Here is a 16,648-nt window from a genome sequence, read left to right as displayed (position 1 = left end):
GCTTCGCGCACATTCCTTTTTTTTTTTTTTCACATTCCTTCTTGTTCCTCAAGCACTCTCAGCTTCGAGGTTGGGTGATGGTTGTTGACAAGCTTTTCTGGGCTGAGCTGGAGGAAGGTCTGGCCTCCTGCCCCCTCCCTCCGTCCTGATGGGGAAACTGACATGACCCACTGGGGGGGTCATGGATCACATTGGCTGGAGCTCTCCTTGGTCTGGACGTTGACGTAAGAACTTCACATACAAGACACATCCATTGGATCTGCAGGACAGGACATTTCTGTCCCCGAGCCAGCTGTTATCCCTTATCAGAGGAGGTAACTTAGGCCAGGAGAGGCCAATAAAGAAATCAATTTAAAAAAATAAAAGGTCAGGTAAGTTTTTAGCTACTCTTGTTTTAGTGCCAGGCCAAGGATCTCTGTGTCATTGAATCTCACTGGTTTGGAAAGATCTATTTCATGCCATCCCCATGAAATGCTGGGTCACCCTAAAATGACTGGATATCAAACGGCCTAGCTTCCCCTGTCAGAGCTGAGCCCTCCCTGGAGGAGGTGGGTAAGTCTGTCTATCAAGAGAGCTTCTCACCTGGCCTTCTTCCCCATCCCTGGCCACTCTCTCCACACTTTTTCTCCTCAGAACTCAGATGACACCGGTGGCTTCTAGCCCTGTTTGAGGGAGACAGGCACCAGGGATGTGCTGGGCCCTCCATACCCACAGGAGTTAGTTTCTCGGGGCCCTTGAGCCAAGCTCAGCAATGAGAGGCCAGCCTGCCCCCTGCTGATCCCGGCCTCATCTCTTAGACCACCAGGGTAGGCCAGATTCCTCCTGCCACCTCACTCCCCCCACCTCTGCCCTGCCCCCACCTCTTCTAGCCGGAGGAGGTCTCAGGGGAGAAGCAGTGTCATGCTTGATTTGACCCACCAGTTTTTCTACTTATCAATCAGCTACCTACTGGCTCTGCCACGAGGATTCATAGAGGAATTTTTTCTTTTTCTTTTTAAAGGCCTTACCATGTCCGTTGGCATGTCATAGAAATAAAACACTGGCAAGGGGACTCTGGCTGTGCCTGTAACATTTTATTTCTTTAAAAGAAATACATGCTATCAATTAAGTGATAGCAATGATCTCTGCGTTTTTTTATCGTTTAAAACATTTTATAGTAGAAATCACATGTGTTAAGAGATAGAGATAAAACTGACCTAGAGATTGAGAGACATGGGTTAAAGTTCTCACTTGGTCACTAACAAGTGATTTTGGATGAGTCATTTCCATTCTTCGAACTTCAGTCTCCCTACTTCTAAAATAACACCTCGGGTCTCTCAGCACCCAATTCTGTGAATTGTATTTATTTTTTTTTATCTTTGGGCTGCACCGCGCAGCCTGTGGGATCTTAGTTCCCCGCCCAGGGATCGAACCCGTGCCCCTTGCAGTGGGAGCGTAGAGGGAAGTCCCTATGTGAATTTTAAATAGGAGTGCCACACGCCCCCAGTCGTGAACATCTGCCCCTCTAGCATGCGCTGTCTCCATGCCTTCCAGGTCATTCTCTATCTCCCCTCCTTCCCCTCCCCAAGCCCCCTCAGAGGGGATGAGAACCTGGGTAAATATATGAATGGGATGAAAGCCTTTGCCGATGCCCAAAGCATCTCAGGTGCTGCAGGGTGGTCTCTAAGCACCTCCCCATCCTTCTGCCTGTGCCTGGGTGGTCACTTCCCTTACAAACTGGGAAAACATCAGGATGGTCTTAACTGCATTGGGCAGGACTTGCCTCAGGCCAAATATGAACCCCTGGCTGAGTGACTTTCTTCTTCCTCAGTGGTCAGTGGCTATGTCGTCCTAAGTGATTTTCAGAAAAGTGTCTGTCAGAGAAGCCCTAGTCAGTAGTTCCGGAAGAAGACAGTTTTCTTTGCGGAATAGCCTCTCGTGTCCCCATTCCCTGTCTAGTCAAGGGGATCAGTAGAAGCATCTGGAAGGCCAAGCACAGTCTTAGCCCTCGGCCCCTCGTTCCTGGGGGATGTGCACCCACTCCATCCCCAGAAACTGACTCTACCCCTTCTCAGATCATCATCCACCTGGATACGATCATTTCAGGGCGTCGTCTGTGATGGCCTGACCAGTTTTATGAGGAGGGGGCTGCTGAGAGGTGGGAGAGAGTCGGTCTCAAATTGCTTCTGGCAGCCGGAGTGCTGTGAGAAGGTCAGAGCCTCCTTCCCTAGACAAACAGCCCCCAGTGTGCCTCCCCGTGAGGGCCTCTGTTAAGCTGTTGAACAGAACAAGCGCAAAGGGACAGAGGCCACCCAGTTAGAGCACGTGGAAATTTCTGCACATGCTCCCACAGCCTTGAGCTCCCCAGAAACAGGCAGCCGTGGAGGGGGCAGAGAGCAGGTGACCAGGGGCACCGTTAGCAAAATACTCTTGGGTTCCTATTGCCCAATAAATCCTCCCTAATGGCTTTCCTTAGGCAATCAGCACTGATGGAAGCAGAAGGATGTTGAGTCACTCTCTGCTACTGAACTTTCCCACAAACCCCAATCCCTTTTGCCACACAGAAAAGTCTGCAGGGAAAACTGGCATAAATAGGTACAGAGTCGGAGGAACAGACCTTTTTATAGGGTCCTGGGATGGAAGGAAAGAGAGGTCTTTGGGTAAGTATGGCATTTGAAACATGAATGGGTTTCAGAGTGACAGACAGGGCATAGACACATGTCAGGTCAGAAGTCCCTGAAAAAGAATTGGAGTAGATCACGTGCGACTGCAGTGGCCTCCATGCCATCCTCACAGGGTCCTCCACTCTCCCCCCCATGACCGCCCAGGGCCCTCAGCTTCTCACTACTGGTGGTGGTGGGCAGGGGGGAGGGTCCTTGGACCAGCAGCAGTGGTATCACCTTGAAGCTTCTTAGAAATCAGACTCTTGGGACTTCCCTGGCGGTCCAGTGGTTAACACTTGGCCTTCCAATGCAGGGGGCGTGGGTTTGTTCCCTGGTTGGTATACCTCGGGGCCAAAAAACCAAAACATAAAACAGAAGCAATATTGTAACAAATTCAATAAAGACTTTAAAAGTGGTCCCCACCAAAAAATATCTTTAAAAAAGAAAAAGAAAGAAATCAGACTCTCAGTGTCCACCCAGACCTACTGAGGCAGGATCTGCATTTAATAAGATCCCCGGGTAATCTGTGTGCACCTCAAAGTCTGAGAAGCACAGATCCGGCCCTTCAACGTACTATCCCCTCCCCGCATGGCCTCCCAGCCTAGTTTTCCCGGGGTCTGGGCTGGTCTCCTTGCCCTTCACTCCCAGGCCTCATCCTTCACGTCCTGCGGGTGTGCACCCTGCCCATCACCAGTTGGAAAATAAAAGTCTGACTAATTCATGCCACTGTGTAACTGAGGATAGCTTAATGTGTCACCAAACGCACATAGCATTTTCACGTTAACACATGAAAATCGTCTTAACCCAAATGCCACAGCGGAGAAATGTAGAGCACTGAGCGATATCCATGGGGAGGCAATGCCTTTGAACCACTGCAGGGGTGGTGCCTCTGATCCAGGTTAACCTGGTGGGAGGTGGTTTCCTCTTGTCCCTCTTTTCAGTGGCTCTGCTTCCACGCGAGGAGAGAGAGAGAGAGAAGCAAGGAAATAGGGTAGACTGAGCCAGGGACTCTGTAAGAGGCCATGGGAGACTCCACTGCGACCTGAGGATGGGTGTCTAAGGAGCAGCTGCTAGGTGCCTAGTGCACGGCATGGCGGGGAAGACACTGGGTTTGGAGCCAGAACAACCCGGGTTAGCTGTGAGAACCTGGGCATGTTACATTCAATCTCTGAGCTTCTATCTTCTTATCTGTCAAAAATGATCCCCAGTGGGTTGTAGTGCAAATGAAATGTCCGTGGTGATCCAGTCCAGAGTGGGCACTCAATACATGTCAGTTCTCTCCCTTCTCCTAGTGGGAGTAGGACACGGAGAGCTGAGACACAGCCTTGACCTTTGATGAAGCCAACAACACAACGGAGAAGCAGAAAATGATGAAATACTGCAAGGCACTAGAGGATCAGATGCTCAAATGAGCAGCAGAGCCAGTGATGGAGGCTGGAGAGGTCTCCGAAGACTTTGGGTAGAAACTGAACTGCTGAAGATGAACAAAAGGCTGTAAATGCACACACGGCAGGCACAGAGGCCTGAGATAGGACTGGGCAGGACACGAGTGGGAACCATGACAGAACAATCAGTAAAGGCAGGGGACCATGTCGGGGAGGAAGTAAGAGAGGGAAGGAGGGCAGGGAAGCTGACGCCTCTGTGTGGGAGGCCTTGGAAAACCGAGATGAACACTTGAGATATTGGGTTTTTACGATGCAGATATCTCAGGCATGTTCATTCATTCATTGCACTCTCCTTCCCCTCCCCTCCCCAGTTTTATTAGGGACCCTATATTCAGACCTCCTATTTGTTTGGGAAATGTGCAGTGTGCCTAGGAAAAGCAAGTTTTGTTTACTCTGCAGGTGGGTCTAGAACCTAACCCTACTAATGGGAAGAACCCATTCCTGGACCCCCTCTGCATGCCAGACGCTGAGGTCCTTTATCGTGAAAAGCCTCATCATTCCTTTCAATAATCCTTGAGGGGATGTTGTTTTTGCACCCATTTTGCATGAGGAAACTGAGGCATGCTCAGAAAGGTTAGGTAACTTGCCCAAGGTCCCACAGTCACGGCTACTCCATTAGCCACTGTCCTCCTTCCAAAACAAGCAATTCTGCCTCTCACCCCCCAACTGGTCTAGGGTTCTAAGAGACACTGAACTCCCTGAAGCTGCTTCCAAACAATTCTTTCTCCATATGGGCTCAAATGTCTTCAGTTTTATTGCAGGGAGGACACGAGGGTAGGGAAACGTACAGGATGCTTTCTAGTAAGATATAGAAAATGAAAAACAGTTTAATGTTCCAATCCAACCTGGAAAGATAATGACAAGTCTGAATTCCAACATCACTGAATTTGCAAGAACGATGGGGAAAATCTTCTCACACCCCTCCACTCCCAGAGCCAGGAAAGCAGATTCTAGAAGGGATGGCACTGGACCAAGGAGGTCTGTTTTATATTGAGGATGGTAGGAGTCTCTACTGTGAGAAAGTCAGGGAGTCCTGTCTCACTGAGGCCCATCTAGACCCAGTTGGGACTGGGAATTGGAACAGGGGCTGGGGCTGGGGGGGTATAAAAGGGAAGAGGAATAACAGGAAGGAGGCTCCCTTCACCCTGAGCAGGTAGCCCTTAGGGAAGGAACACTGCACCTGAACATTTACCCTTGCAGCTCTGCCATCAACTGGGTTAGACCTTGAGATTAGACCTCAACCTCTCCCACCTCCAACCGCTACCTTCTCGGAAATCTTATAAAACGTGTTGGCTGGTGGAAGGCTTTTGTCCTTTCTGTTGTGGTGATGGCTGGGATTGACTTCTCTTTTCTTCTTTCTTTTTGTCTTTCTGAATTAGCAGAGCCAACACAAGTGCCTCCTTGGAAGACACACAGCACGCTGTGTTTCGGTAAGTATAAACTTGGTGTGGTTACCCCAGAAGGCTTTGAAATGTATTTTAAAAGAAAAATGTGTGCTGTGACAATGATGCATTTCACATTAATCACGTTTTCTATTTTCTGTATTTTATGATGCTTGGACATCTGAGACCTTGCTGAACCCAAGGAGGGTCTGTGAGAGTTAGTTAATTCCTAAAGACGGCAAACAACTTGCCTGTGAACACACCTTTGATATGCAAATCAACCAGTGGAGTTCATACCCCCCAACCATCTCCTTTCTCTAACTCTCACACACCAAGCCCATATTTCCTCTGCCCCAAATCACGCCAGGGCCAAGTACTGGACAACTGGGGACCACCCCTATAGCCCAGAGCCTGCTGAACTTATTCAAACTACCCAATCCTACGTTTGCTCAGCCTTGCCCATTCCTTCCCATGGAAACCACAAAAAAGGCTGTGTCCATGCTTTCCCCTTGTCTTTTTTGTCTCTTAACCCTGGTGCTTCCCCATGTGGTCCTGTATAGTGTGTTGTGCCTCCCGTTTCTGGGGATCTGTGAGTATAAACAATTCTTCCTTCAATACAGTCATTTCTGTGTCTGCACGTGTTGCATACTTGCTTAAAATAAATTCCAAGTACATTGAAAAACGTATTTATACAGGACAATTCTATAAACTCTGCTCCCACTTTCCACACTGTAGGGTAGCACCAGAGGCAGATTGGGGTGGGTGGGAGGATGGAAGGTGATGCAGTGAAGTGTTTGGGCTTGTATAGTTTCCATCTATAGTTCTTTTGTCTCTGTAAATCTCAGGTTTGGGAATTTCCTGGTGGTCCACTGGTTAGGACTTGGAACTTTCACTGCCGGGCCTGGGTTCCATCCCCGGTCGAGGAACTAAGAGCCTGCAAGCCTCGCGGTGCAGGAAAAAAAAAAAAAAAAATCTCGGATTCTTTCTGAGAAAACCAAGAAATTTTATTAGATGATCCCCAGATCCCTTCTAGCTCTAAATGTCTTTGGGTCTAGATGGCTTCTAAAATATATAATGGGGGCTTCCCTGGTGGCACAGTGGTTGAGGGTCCGCCTGCCGATGCAGGGGACACGGGTTCGTGCCCCGGTCCGGGAAGATCCCACATGCTGCGGAGCGGCTGGGCCCGTGAGCCATGGCCGCTGAGCCTGCGCGTCCGGAGCCTGTGCTCCGCAACGGGAGAGGCCACAACAGTGAGAGGCCCGCGTACTGCAAAAAAAAAAAATAATAATAAAATAAAATAAAATATATAATGGAACAATATATAAATGCTTATGATGTAATAGTAAATTGGAAGGAAAAAACAAGATACAAAATTACACTTATCCAACAAATGTGTATGGCTGAAGACTGGAAGAAAATATACAAAGAAGATATGAAGGGACAGGATTATGGATATAAAAGTATATTTAACATTTTTTTTAAGAGACCCAAAGTTCATATGAAGGCAGAGCTGGTAATCCTTCTCTCATCATTTTTACATCCCTTTATAAATGCCCCTGTATTAGTTTCTAGGGGTCAGGTGTCTGAAATGGGTCTCATTGGGCTAAAATCAAGATGTTGGCAGAGCTCTGTTCCTTCTAGAGGCTCTAGGAGAGAATCCACTTCTTATCTTTTCTAGCTCCTAGAGGCTGCCCACATTCCCTGGCTCACATGCCCCCTGCCTTTCGTTTCAAAGCCAGCAAGGGCCAGTTGAGTTTTTCTCGCCTCCCATCACTCTAACCTTACTTCAGTATCACCTCTCCTTCTCTGACTCTGACTTTCTCGCCTCCTTCTTTTACCTATAAAGGCCCTGTGATTACATGGGGTCTGCCTGGATAACCCAGAATAATCTTCCCGTCTCAAGGTCAACTGGTTAGCAACTTGAATTCCATCTACAACTTAACTCCCCCTTGCGATTTGCAGGTGTTGCATTCCAGGCATTTGGAGGGGAGCATCTTGGAAGGGGGGTGTTTATTCTTCTCCAGAACTCTATTCCATCTAAAAAAAGCCTACAACAGCCCCTTGTGTCTTCCTATTCCTATCATTTTCATCCTGTTTAAGCTGGATAGACGTGGCAAGGAGGGGAGGACAGACCTTACACTGGTATGTGCCTTGGGACCCTGTGGTCCCTTATGGATAACGCTGCCAGCTAGTGAGATGCCACATAGTACCTAAAGCTGGACATCCACCAGCAAATATTTATTGAGTGACTTCTGTGTGTCAAAAACTAACTGTGCTACGGATAGTGTAAATGAGGATGACACGGTCCCTGCTCAAGGAGAGGACCCATCCACATAAACGTCCAAAATACTAAGCACCAAAGGAACAACATTCTAAGTGACGTAAGGGAAAGGGCTGGGGCTGTGTCCCCACCCTGAAGGGACACCTGATATCTGAGGAGGAGGTTGTGGAAGAAGGGAGCCCAAGCTCAGCTCTGGCTCTGTTCTTAATTTAAAAAATTATAATTAGTGCAAGGAAATGCACCTTGTTCCACTCTCCTCTTCTCCCAATCTGCTATCTCCATCTCACTGACCAGAGGTAAATGCTCTATTGAGATATTTCTATCCTTCCAGATTTTTCTATATGTTCAAATGTTCAAATGTAAAATATTTTATAGATAACCTGTGACTATTTCTTTTAACACAGTGAGTTCATTTTATAACATTTTATTTTTTTGCAACTTGAATTGCAACTCTCCGACTAAATTGAGGATATGTTCCCAAGTCAGTATGTTGTGTATTTGTAGATTTCTAGAGTAAATCTCTAGGCACGGAATATCTGTGTCAAAGGATATGCCCAGTTTTAAATTTGACAGATTTTGCCAAGTTACCACCCATATATACAAAACTGACTTACTCTCTCTCCAACAGTATGGGGGCAACTCTTCCTCACACCCCCACCAACACTAGACATCATCTTTCTAACCTCTGTCAATCTGATAGGTGGAAAGAAGGTATTTAAATGTGGTTTTGATTTGTATTTCTCTAATGATGAGTGTGGTTAAACTATTTTTTTTCATGTGCCTGTTTATGTTTTAAATGTTTGAGCCATCTGGGATTTATTTTGTTATAAGACTAGACCTTTATTTTTTCCAAATGGCAGTACTAGTTATTAAATAATTCACATTTCCCCCCTGTGATTTGAAATGCCACCCAGCTCTAAATTCTAAACCTGAGAAGAGGTCACTCAACCTAAACGTCACACCATATACAAAAATTAATTCAAATGGATCATGGATTTAAAAGTAAAATGTAAAACTTTTAGAAGATAACACAGGAGAGCATCTTCAGTACTTAGGAATAAGCAAAGAGTTCTTAGGCATGACACCAAGAACAAAATCTGTGAAATAAAAATTCACCAACATCAAAAACTTTTCTGCTGTGAAATATCCTGTTAAAAAGATGGAGGGCTTTCCTGGTGGCACAGTGGTTGGGCGTCCGCCTGCCGATGCAGGGGACGCGGGTTCGTGCCCCGGTCCGGGAGGATCCCACATGCCGCGGAGCGGCTGGGCCCGTGAGCCGTGGCCGCTGAGTCTGCGCGTCCGGAGCCTGTGCTCCGCAACGGGAGAGGCCACAGCAGTGAGAGGCCCGCGAACAGGAAAAAAAAAAAAAAAGATGGAAAGACAAGCTATGGACTAGGAGAAAATATTTGCAAACCATATATTCAACAAAGACATATATAGAATATATATATTAAAAAAACCTATCAAAACTCAACAGCAGCTCCCCCCAAATCCAATTATAACATGAGCAAAAAGAGTTGAACAGATATTTCACCAAAGAGGAGACATGGATGGTAAAGAAGTACCTGAAAAGATGTTCAATATCACTAGCCATTTGAGAAATGCAAATTAAAATTAAAACCACAATGAGCTATCACTACACACCTATTAGAATGCTTAAAATAAAAAATAACGATAACACCAAATGCTGATGAGGATGTGGAGAAACTGGAACTCTCATACATTGCTGGTGGAAATCTAAAAATGCTACAACCACGATAGTTTGGCAGTTTTTTACAAAACCAAACATGCAATTACCATACAGCCCAGAGATTGCATTCCTGAACATTTATCCTAGAGAAATGAAAACTCGTATTCACACAAAAACCTGTACATGAATGTCTACAGCACTTTCATTCAAAATAGTAAAACAAAACAAGCAAACAAACAAAACCCTGGAAACAGATCAATTGTCCGTCAGTGGGTGGACAGTTAACAAACTCTGGCAGATCTGTACAGTAGAATACTACTCAGCAATTTTAAAAAGTATTCACTATTAATATATGCAACAGTCTGAGTAGGCTCAGAAGCACTATACTCAGCAAAAAAATAACCCAATTCCACAAGGTTGCATACTGTACCACATTTGATTCCATTTATAGAACATTCTCCAGATAGTAAAATTATAGAGACAGAGAACAAATTACTGGTTACCAGGGGCCCGTGATGGAGGGAAGGGGTTTGGGTACCCAAATACAAAGAGATAGCACAAGGAGTTCTTTTGCAGTGATGCAGCAATTCTGTATCTTGATTGTGGCTTTACAAGAATCTACTCTCATGATAAAATTGCATTGAGCTACACACACGCTCGCACACACACATGAACGCAGGCTTTTACGTGGTGACAATAAAATAAGGTCTGTAGTCTAATTCATGGTGTGTATCAATGTCAATTTCCTGGTTTTTATATTTTACTGCAGTTACATAATATGTCACCATTGGGGGAAGTTAGGGGTACAGATTTTGCAAATTCCTGGGAATTTATAACTATTTCAAAAGAAAATGGTACAAAAATTTTTAATGAAAAAAATGAGAGAAGAAAACCATCCTTGCCAAAGACCTTCATTCATATTACACAAGGTGGTTCTCTTTAGCAGTTTCTTTATCCGCAATAACCTACTCCCTCTCCCTTCTCCCCAGACATACAACATACCGTCTTTTTGAAGTTTCCAGTCGAATGAAAGGTGTCTTAGAGTAGGACGTACAGGAAAGTTGCTTAAATAAAGATAGTTCAAAAGAACACTGGTATACCCTTTTTCTAGATTCACCAATTAATATGTTAACCCATTCAACTTTATCATATGGAATCTATCTATCCATCTATGTCATTGTTTCTGAACCAATTGAGGGTAAGTTACATACATCATTGGCCTTTGCCCCTACATACTTTAGTGTTTATTTCCGAAGAATATTCTTTTATACAATCACAATACTGTTACCAATTTCAGTAAATGTAACACTGATTCAATACTTTTAGCCATTGGTCCTATTCCATTTTCATCAATTGCCCCAAGTACAGAATCCAGCCTGGGGTCAGGTACTGCACTTACCTGTCATGTCTCTTTGACAGACTTAGGTTTAGTAGACCCAGCTTTGCTACCATTGTCTCCTTGTCAACGGGCACCCAGAATTCTCATCTGTAAGGTGGGATGCTGGTAATTGCCCCACCTATTTCTTTGTGAGTAAAGGCACTTTAACGATCTCTAAGAGCTAAATGGAGTATTTCTCTTCTGCATCATGATTTCCCAGAAGCAGCTAAACATATTAGCTGAGTTGGGGCCGAAGAGACCCGCTTTGGTTTTCTCTACCAGCCAGGGAAAACGACGTAGGGAGGAGGGAGGCGAGCCAGGATCCTGGAGAAGAAGCAACTTCGGAAGAAATCCTCTATGAAAGACACGACCCAGACTGTGCGAGGGACTCCCCTTTACCCTCACCTGGAGCGGCGGGCGGCCAATCAGCCGCGCGGTTCGGGCGGGCGGCCAATGGGAAGGCGGCGCGGCGCGCCCCTAAGGCTATAAGTTCCCGGGGCCGCGGAAAGTGAAAGTGGTGCCGGAGCGGCGAGCTCAGCCTGGTGGCATCCGCAGGGGCCTGAGCCTGGGCGCCGGAGCCGAACCTCGGGGATGCTTCGGACTCCCGAGCCGCGGCCCGGGGAGGCGGGGGCAGCTAGCTGCAGCCCCCGGGCCGTGCCGCCCACCCAGTCCAAGCCGCTCACCTCCTTCCTCATCCAGGATATCCTGCGGGAAGGCGCTGATCGGCGCGCAGGTCACGCGGGCAGCCCGCAGCCCCCGCGCCAGCCTGACCGGAGGCGAGACCCTGAGCCGGAGCCCGAGGGAGGAAGAGGAGGCGCCGGGGCTCCGGAGGACCAGCCGAGAGCCCGGCCCCGCGCTGCGCGCGGGGAGGCAGAGCAGCCGGCGGAGACCGAGCCACGTATGCCGGCGAGGTTGGGGAGGCCGGGCTGGGCCGGGGTGGGTCCTTTCGGAAGGGAGGGCCGGTCTGCTGGCCGAACGGGCGTGAGGGCGGGTGCTGGGTGGACCTCCGGAGCTCCGGCTGCAGGGATGCGGGGCCCCGCGGCGACGGGCGAAGGGACCTCACGGCCTCCGCCACGGGCGCGCCTCGGAGATTAACCGTGACCCCAGCGTCAGGGCGGCGCAGGATTTAGACTGGGCTTGACTCGCCCGGCAAGGTGCTCTGCGCAGCGGGTTCTCCGCGCCCCGGGGTCAAAAGGCGAGCGCGCACGAAGCTCCCACCGTGGTCCAGTGTCCCAGAAGGAAACCCCCACATCGCTCCCAGCCACAGTGCGACCCTTGATCGGCGCCAGCCCCATATTACTTCTGGGCAGTTACGACAATTAACATATAACGAGTTATTGATAATAGCGTATTAATATTAATAAATCAGGGTTTGACCAACAAAGATGCCCTTCGCTTCCCAGTCCCACGGGCAATAAACAGTAAGTCTAGGAGCCCCTCTGGTCTTCAGGAGTTACAACGTCGGAACGCTTAGAGTAGACTTACTTTCTTTCCCATCAGTTTTTTTTTTAAACTGAGGTAAAATTGATACATAAGATTATATTAGTTTCAGGTGTACAACACAATAATTTGATATGTGTACACACTACAAAGTGATCACCACGATAAGTCTAGGTACCAGCCGTCACCATACAATACACACCCTTCTTATGAGGCATCCTAACGGCTGGTTGAGAAAAAAAAGGGGGGATTAAAGCCAGAGAATGAACTTTCCTACCACACAAGCCCTCTCTTGCCACCCGGATGTTAACATCGGGTGCCTTTGGGGCCCGCTTTACCGGGTATCTTATTTCTCAGAGTTTTTCCTGCCTCCCTGCTCCCGCTTCCCCTCAAGACATATGCAGAATCCCTATTTCATTCTACTGGATGATACGGCAGGAAGTTCTAGCACTAACTGCTCCTACTTTGGGGACTTGATGACTAGTAGAAAACTAACACGTAATCTACATATGCACTCACTCCCCACTCAGAGAGTTCCTTAGTCCTGTGAAAAAAGTGCAATGTGTCTAAACCGACAGTGGGCTGTTTGTTCACTCACCAGAAGAGATAAGGGTGGATTGAATTCTGTACTCTTCCGTGCTAACATGTAACGTTTTCCTTCCCATCCCTGCTTCTCCCCTCTCATTTCCAGACAGGCACTTTGAGACTTATCTGTTGGACTGGGAAAACACTCGGGACGCCTCACCGAGCCTGCCCCCAGCCCCTAAGCAGCCACAGAAGCGCTCCCGGGTCGCCTTCTCGCACAATCAGGTCGTTGAGTTGGAGAGGAAGTTCAGTCACCAGAAGTATCTGTCAGCTCCCGAAAGGGCTCACCTGGCCAAGAACCTCAAGCTCACGGAGACCCAAGTGAAAATATGGTTCCAGAACAGACGCTATAAGACCAAGCGGAAGCAGCTCACCTCAGACCTGGGAGACCTGGAGAAGCATCCTTCCTTGCCAGCTCTGAAAGAGGAGGGCTTCTCGCGGGGCTCCCTCATCTCCATGCATAACGCCTACCCTTACTACCCCTACCTTTACTGCTTGGCAGGCTGGAGCCCAGCTTTCTGGTAACGCCTCCGACAACCACGAGGGATCAAGAACCGCCTTCCCCAGGTGGCCCCTCTGGAAGGCAAAAGGGCCCGGGGTCAGGGAGCAGCAAGAGGTGCGAGACCAAAACTGTTGGAGGTTTGCATGGAAATCCCAGATTCTTCACGAGTGGGCCAACGAAAGATCTGGGACACGGAATGATTTAGTATCCAAATACTTCCCCCAACACAGAACGTACGTCATTTTTGCTTTTTAGAGACCTGCTTGAAGTAGAGAGGGATAAAGCCAAGTGCTGTTTCTAGCACTTTGGGTGATTTTGTAGGAGGTGTCCACGTCACTTCCGAGGATTCTGTTTCCTCCAGCTCCACCCTCTTGTGTAACTGACCATCCACTCTGACAGAGCACACCCGAAGGGGGAGGGGGGCGGGGAAGGACGGCTAATAAGAGGATGTCACCTACTGAATTAAACCGAAGGTCAGAAGCCTCTCGTTGACCTTGGACTATGACCAAGGTTTCTCTCTGTCCCTGGAAGAGAGAGGGACATGGAGAATCCCATAGAGAAGCCTGTCGTGCTCAGCGCAGGTTGGCACGGGATACGGAGGTGGGTAGGAAGAGATGAAAATAGAAGCTTTTTATTATTCCTTTTTAAATAATACGCCGACTTAAGTATTTACAGGGTGGCCCAAGCAGAACAAGAAGCACTCACTGTGGTCTTAAGACAAGCTGTATAAACAGAACTCTCCTGTAGGAGGTGGGCCCAGGCCAGAAGGATCTCTGCGTGTCCAAGACAGCGGTCTAAGGGGGAGTCTCCGCAATGCTGCTGGGGGGCATTGCATTTTTTTTTTTTTAAATCAGCAAAAGGTAAAAGATTCTCTTCTGACCTTTTTGCTCTGGGTCTGAGAATTCAGAATGAGACGGCTCCTGGAGTTTTCAGGCTGTAATTCATACTACACCATGACAGATCACGTAATTCCTTAAGCTCCTTCCTTTCCCCTTTCTTTTATTTTTTGTTCCCTTTCCACAAGTCACCCACTGAAGTTCTTCTTTTAGTCTGATTGCACCTAACATACACCTTCCTTATTTAGCCTGAGATCTGGTCTTTTTTTTTTTTTCCCCCAAAGTTTTATCTCTCCTGGGTTTAAAAAAAGTAGGGGGTGAGCAGATTCTGAATTGGCTAAAAGACATGCGTTATTTAAAAAAACTAGCAATTCTTATGTCTTTCCTTTAAAAATATACAGCATTAAATCCCAAATCCTATTTAAAGACTTGACAGCTCCAGAAGGTCACTGCTGCTTTTATAGGACTTTCTGGTGGCTCTGTTGTTACAGCTCAAAGTCTGAGAACCCTTTGGGATCCCTGCAGGCAGAGGAGGTAAGAGGTATGGAGTTTCACACTCAAGGATGAATACAGCGCAGAGTGAAGGGTCAGGCGCCCGTAGAGCTGTCTAGTGGACATTGAAGGCTCAGGGGTGGAGCGTGGAGAATAGGGGCCTGGACCTTAGAAAGCCCCACCCCCTAAGCAAGCTGACCGGGCTGATGGTACTTTGCAGGAAGGAGCTAAGAAAAAAGAAACAGTTTTCAAAACACATTATTGCGGCTTCCATCACCAAACAATGAAACTGTCCAAATGCTTCAGGAGCTGTGTTTAGTGCTTATAAAAAAAAAAAAAAAAGGATCCCCCCCCCGCCAATGAGTCATCTGGTGACTTCAGAGAGAATGAGAAGAGGGCACAGGAGAAGTTTGGCCACCCTTCTGTTTTTATCCTATAATCTCAGGTGACCTGGGAGAGGGGAGACATTGGAATGAAAAAAAGCCAGTTGCTAATGAGGTACCCTGAGGCCTGGAAATCTCTTGATCCCACTACTTAATTCTGTTCAATGAGAAACCTTTCAATTTCCTCCTATTAAAAAGGTCCAATTTACTGTTGGTGGCAAAACTGCCAAAGTTGATAGAAAGTTGGCTCGTTTCATCCCATTTTCTATGGTTTGAGCTCCACATTGAAATACCGTCAGATGCCACGTGTCGCCCACACAGAAAGGGGAGCACGGAAGGCAGTGCAGCCTAATTGCTTTTCTGCCTCTCACACGTCTTTTAAGATAAACGTTCAGTGCTCGCTCTCTGGTCAGTACCCTTCCTCTCCCTCCCTCTGCGTTGAATTCTTTCAACCCCCAAACCTGCAAGTATTAAACATTTTACTGTGATGTATATTGTGTTGCAGAAAGAAAAAAATAAGTCTTTGTTTAGAATTCTTTGGTTTGGTGAATCCATCTTGCTTTTCCCCCATTGGAACTAGTCACTCACCCATATCCAAACGGGTAGAACAACCTTTGAAGAGCTAGTATATCCGTATCTGATAGGTAAACTGGAGGGTACCCCACCCCCCCAGACCACTTCACCCAGACAACCTGTTTCTATCCTGTTTAATAAATCGGTTTGGGTTCTCCACGTGCATAACAAACTCTGCTCCAATCTGTAACACACAAGCCTGTGAGTTGAACTTTAGTAAAGTACACCGACCAAACTTTATATTTCTATGTATTTTTTGCAACACCTGAGTATTTTTCAAATAAAGTACTGTGTCATTTTTAGACATATCTGTGTGTGATTTTCTGTTTCCTACAGACTGAATGCTATTGAGTTTCTGTGTTTCTTATTACCCTGTTCTCCCACTCTTCGCCTGCCGGACTAAGCTATGGAGACTGAATAATCAAAAGCAGTAGCTTAGTGGATAGCAGAGGATGGTCATTCTTTTTTTTTTTTTTCTTTTTTTTTTTTTTTGCGGTACGCGGACCTCTCACTGTTGTGGCCTCTCCCGTTGCGGAGCACAGGCTCCGGACGCGCAGGCTCAGCGGCCATGGCTCACGTGCCCAGCCGCTCCACGGCATGTGGGTTCTTCCCGGACTGGGGCACGAACCCATGTCCCCTGCATCGGCAGGCGGACTCCCAACCACTGTGCCACCAGGGAAGCCCTGGTCATTCTTTTATAAATGCTCTGGCCTCCGTTACTGGTTAATCACATGGAGTGGAAAGAAATGTTTGTGTCATTTTAATAATCACCTGCTTTAGCCCAGGGATACCTTTGGTTTAGAGAATGTCAGGTATTTACCTGAATTTCTTGAAGACCCTGAAGGGAACATGGGGACCACAGCAACACTTCTTTTAAAATTCCCCTTCCTGCGCCCAGTAGCCCCTCACACGACGACTGCTTCCCTGGCTCCTGCATCTCCCTGAAAATGTCACCTTCATTCAGGGCACATGGAACTCTGACAAGCAACACCTTGGAATTGGAATTGCAAGCATTGAAA

General features: G+C 47.4%; 1 protein-coding gene across 3 annotated transcripts; it reads left to right on the top strand.

Moving 5' to 3' along the window:
- Positions 1–11,363: 11,363 nt before the first annotated feature.
- Positions 11,364–14,890, top strand: NKX3-1 (NK3 homeobox 1). 3 transcript variants are annotated; one of them, XM_070045640.1, is made up of 3 exons: positions 11,364–11,551; positions 11,693–11,716; positions 12,950–14,890. In XM_070045640.1, exons 1-3 carry the CDS (start codon positions 11,410–11,412, stop codon positions 13,366–13,368), a joined length of 585 nt encoding a protein of 194 aa, XP_069901741.1. In that variant the 5' UTR covers positions 11,364–11,409; the 3' UTR covers positions 13,369–14,890. The 3 variants fall into 3 exon arrangements, with proteins under 3 accessions (XP_069901741.1, XP_030734905.1, XP_069901742.1); XM_070045641.1 differs by having other exon boundaries at positions 11,410–11,426; positions 11,595–11,716; XM_030879045.3 differs by having other exon boundaries at positions 11,364–11,716.
- Positions 14,891–16,648: the final 1,758 nt, after the last annotated feature.

This window comes from Globicephala melas, chromosome 6, assembly GCF_963455315.2.
Source record: "Globicephala melas chromosome 6, mGloMel1.2, whole genome shotgun sequence".
Lineage (NCBI taxonomy): Eukaryota > Metazoa > Chordata > Mammalia > Artiodactyla > Delphinidae > Globicephala > Globicephala melas.
The sequence above is the reverse complement of the archived record's forward strand: the minus strand, read 5'-3'. Positions and strand labels throughout refer to the sequence as shown.

Coding starts and splice junctions, on each gene's coding strand:
- NKX3-1 (XM_030879045.3), top strand. CDS start 11,410: ATGCTTCGGACTCCCGAGCCGCGGCCCGGGGAGGCGGGGGCAGCTAGC. Junction 11,717..12,949: donor GCCGGCGGAGACCGAGCCAC/GTATGCCGGCGA, acceptor TCTCATTTCCAG/ACAGGCACTTTGAGACTTAT.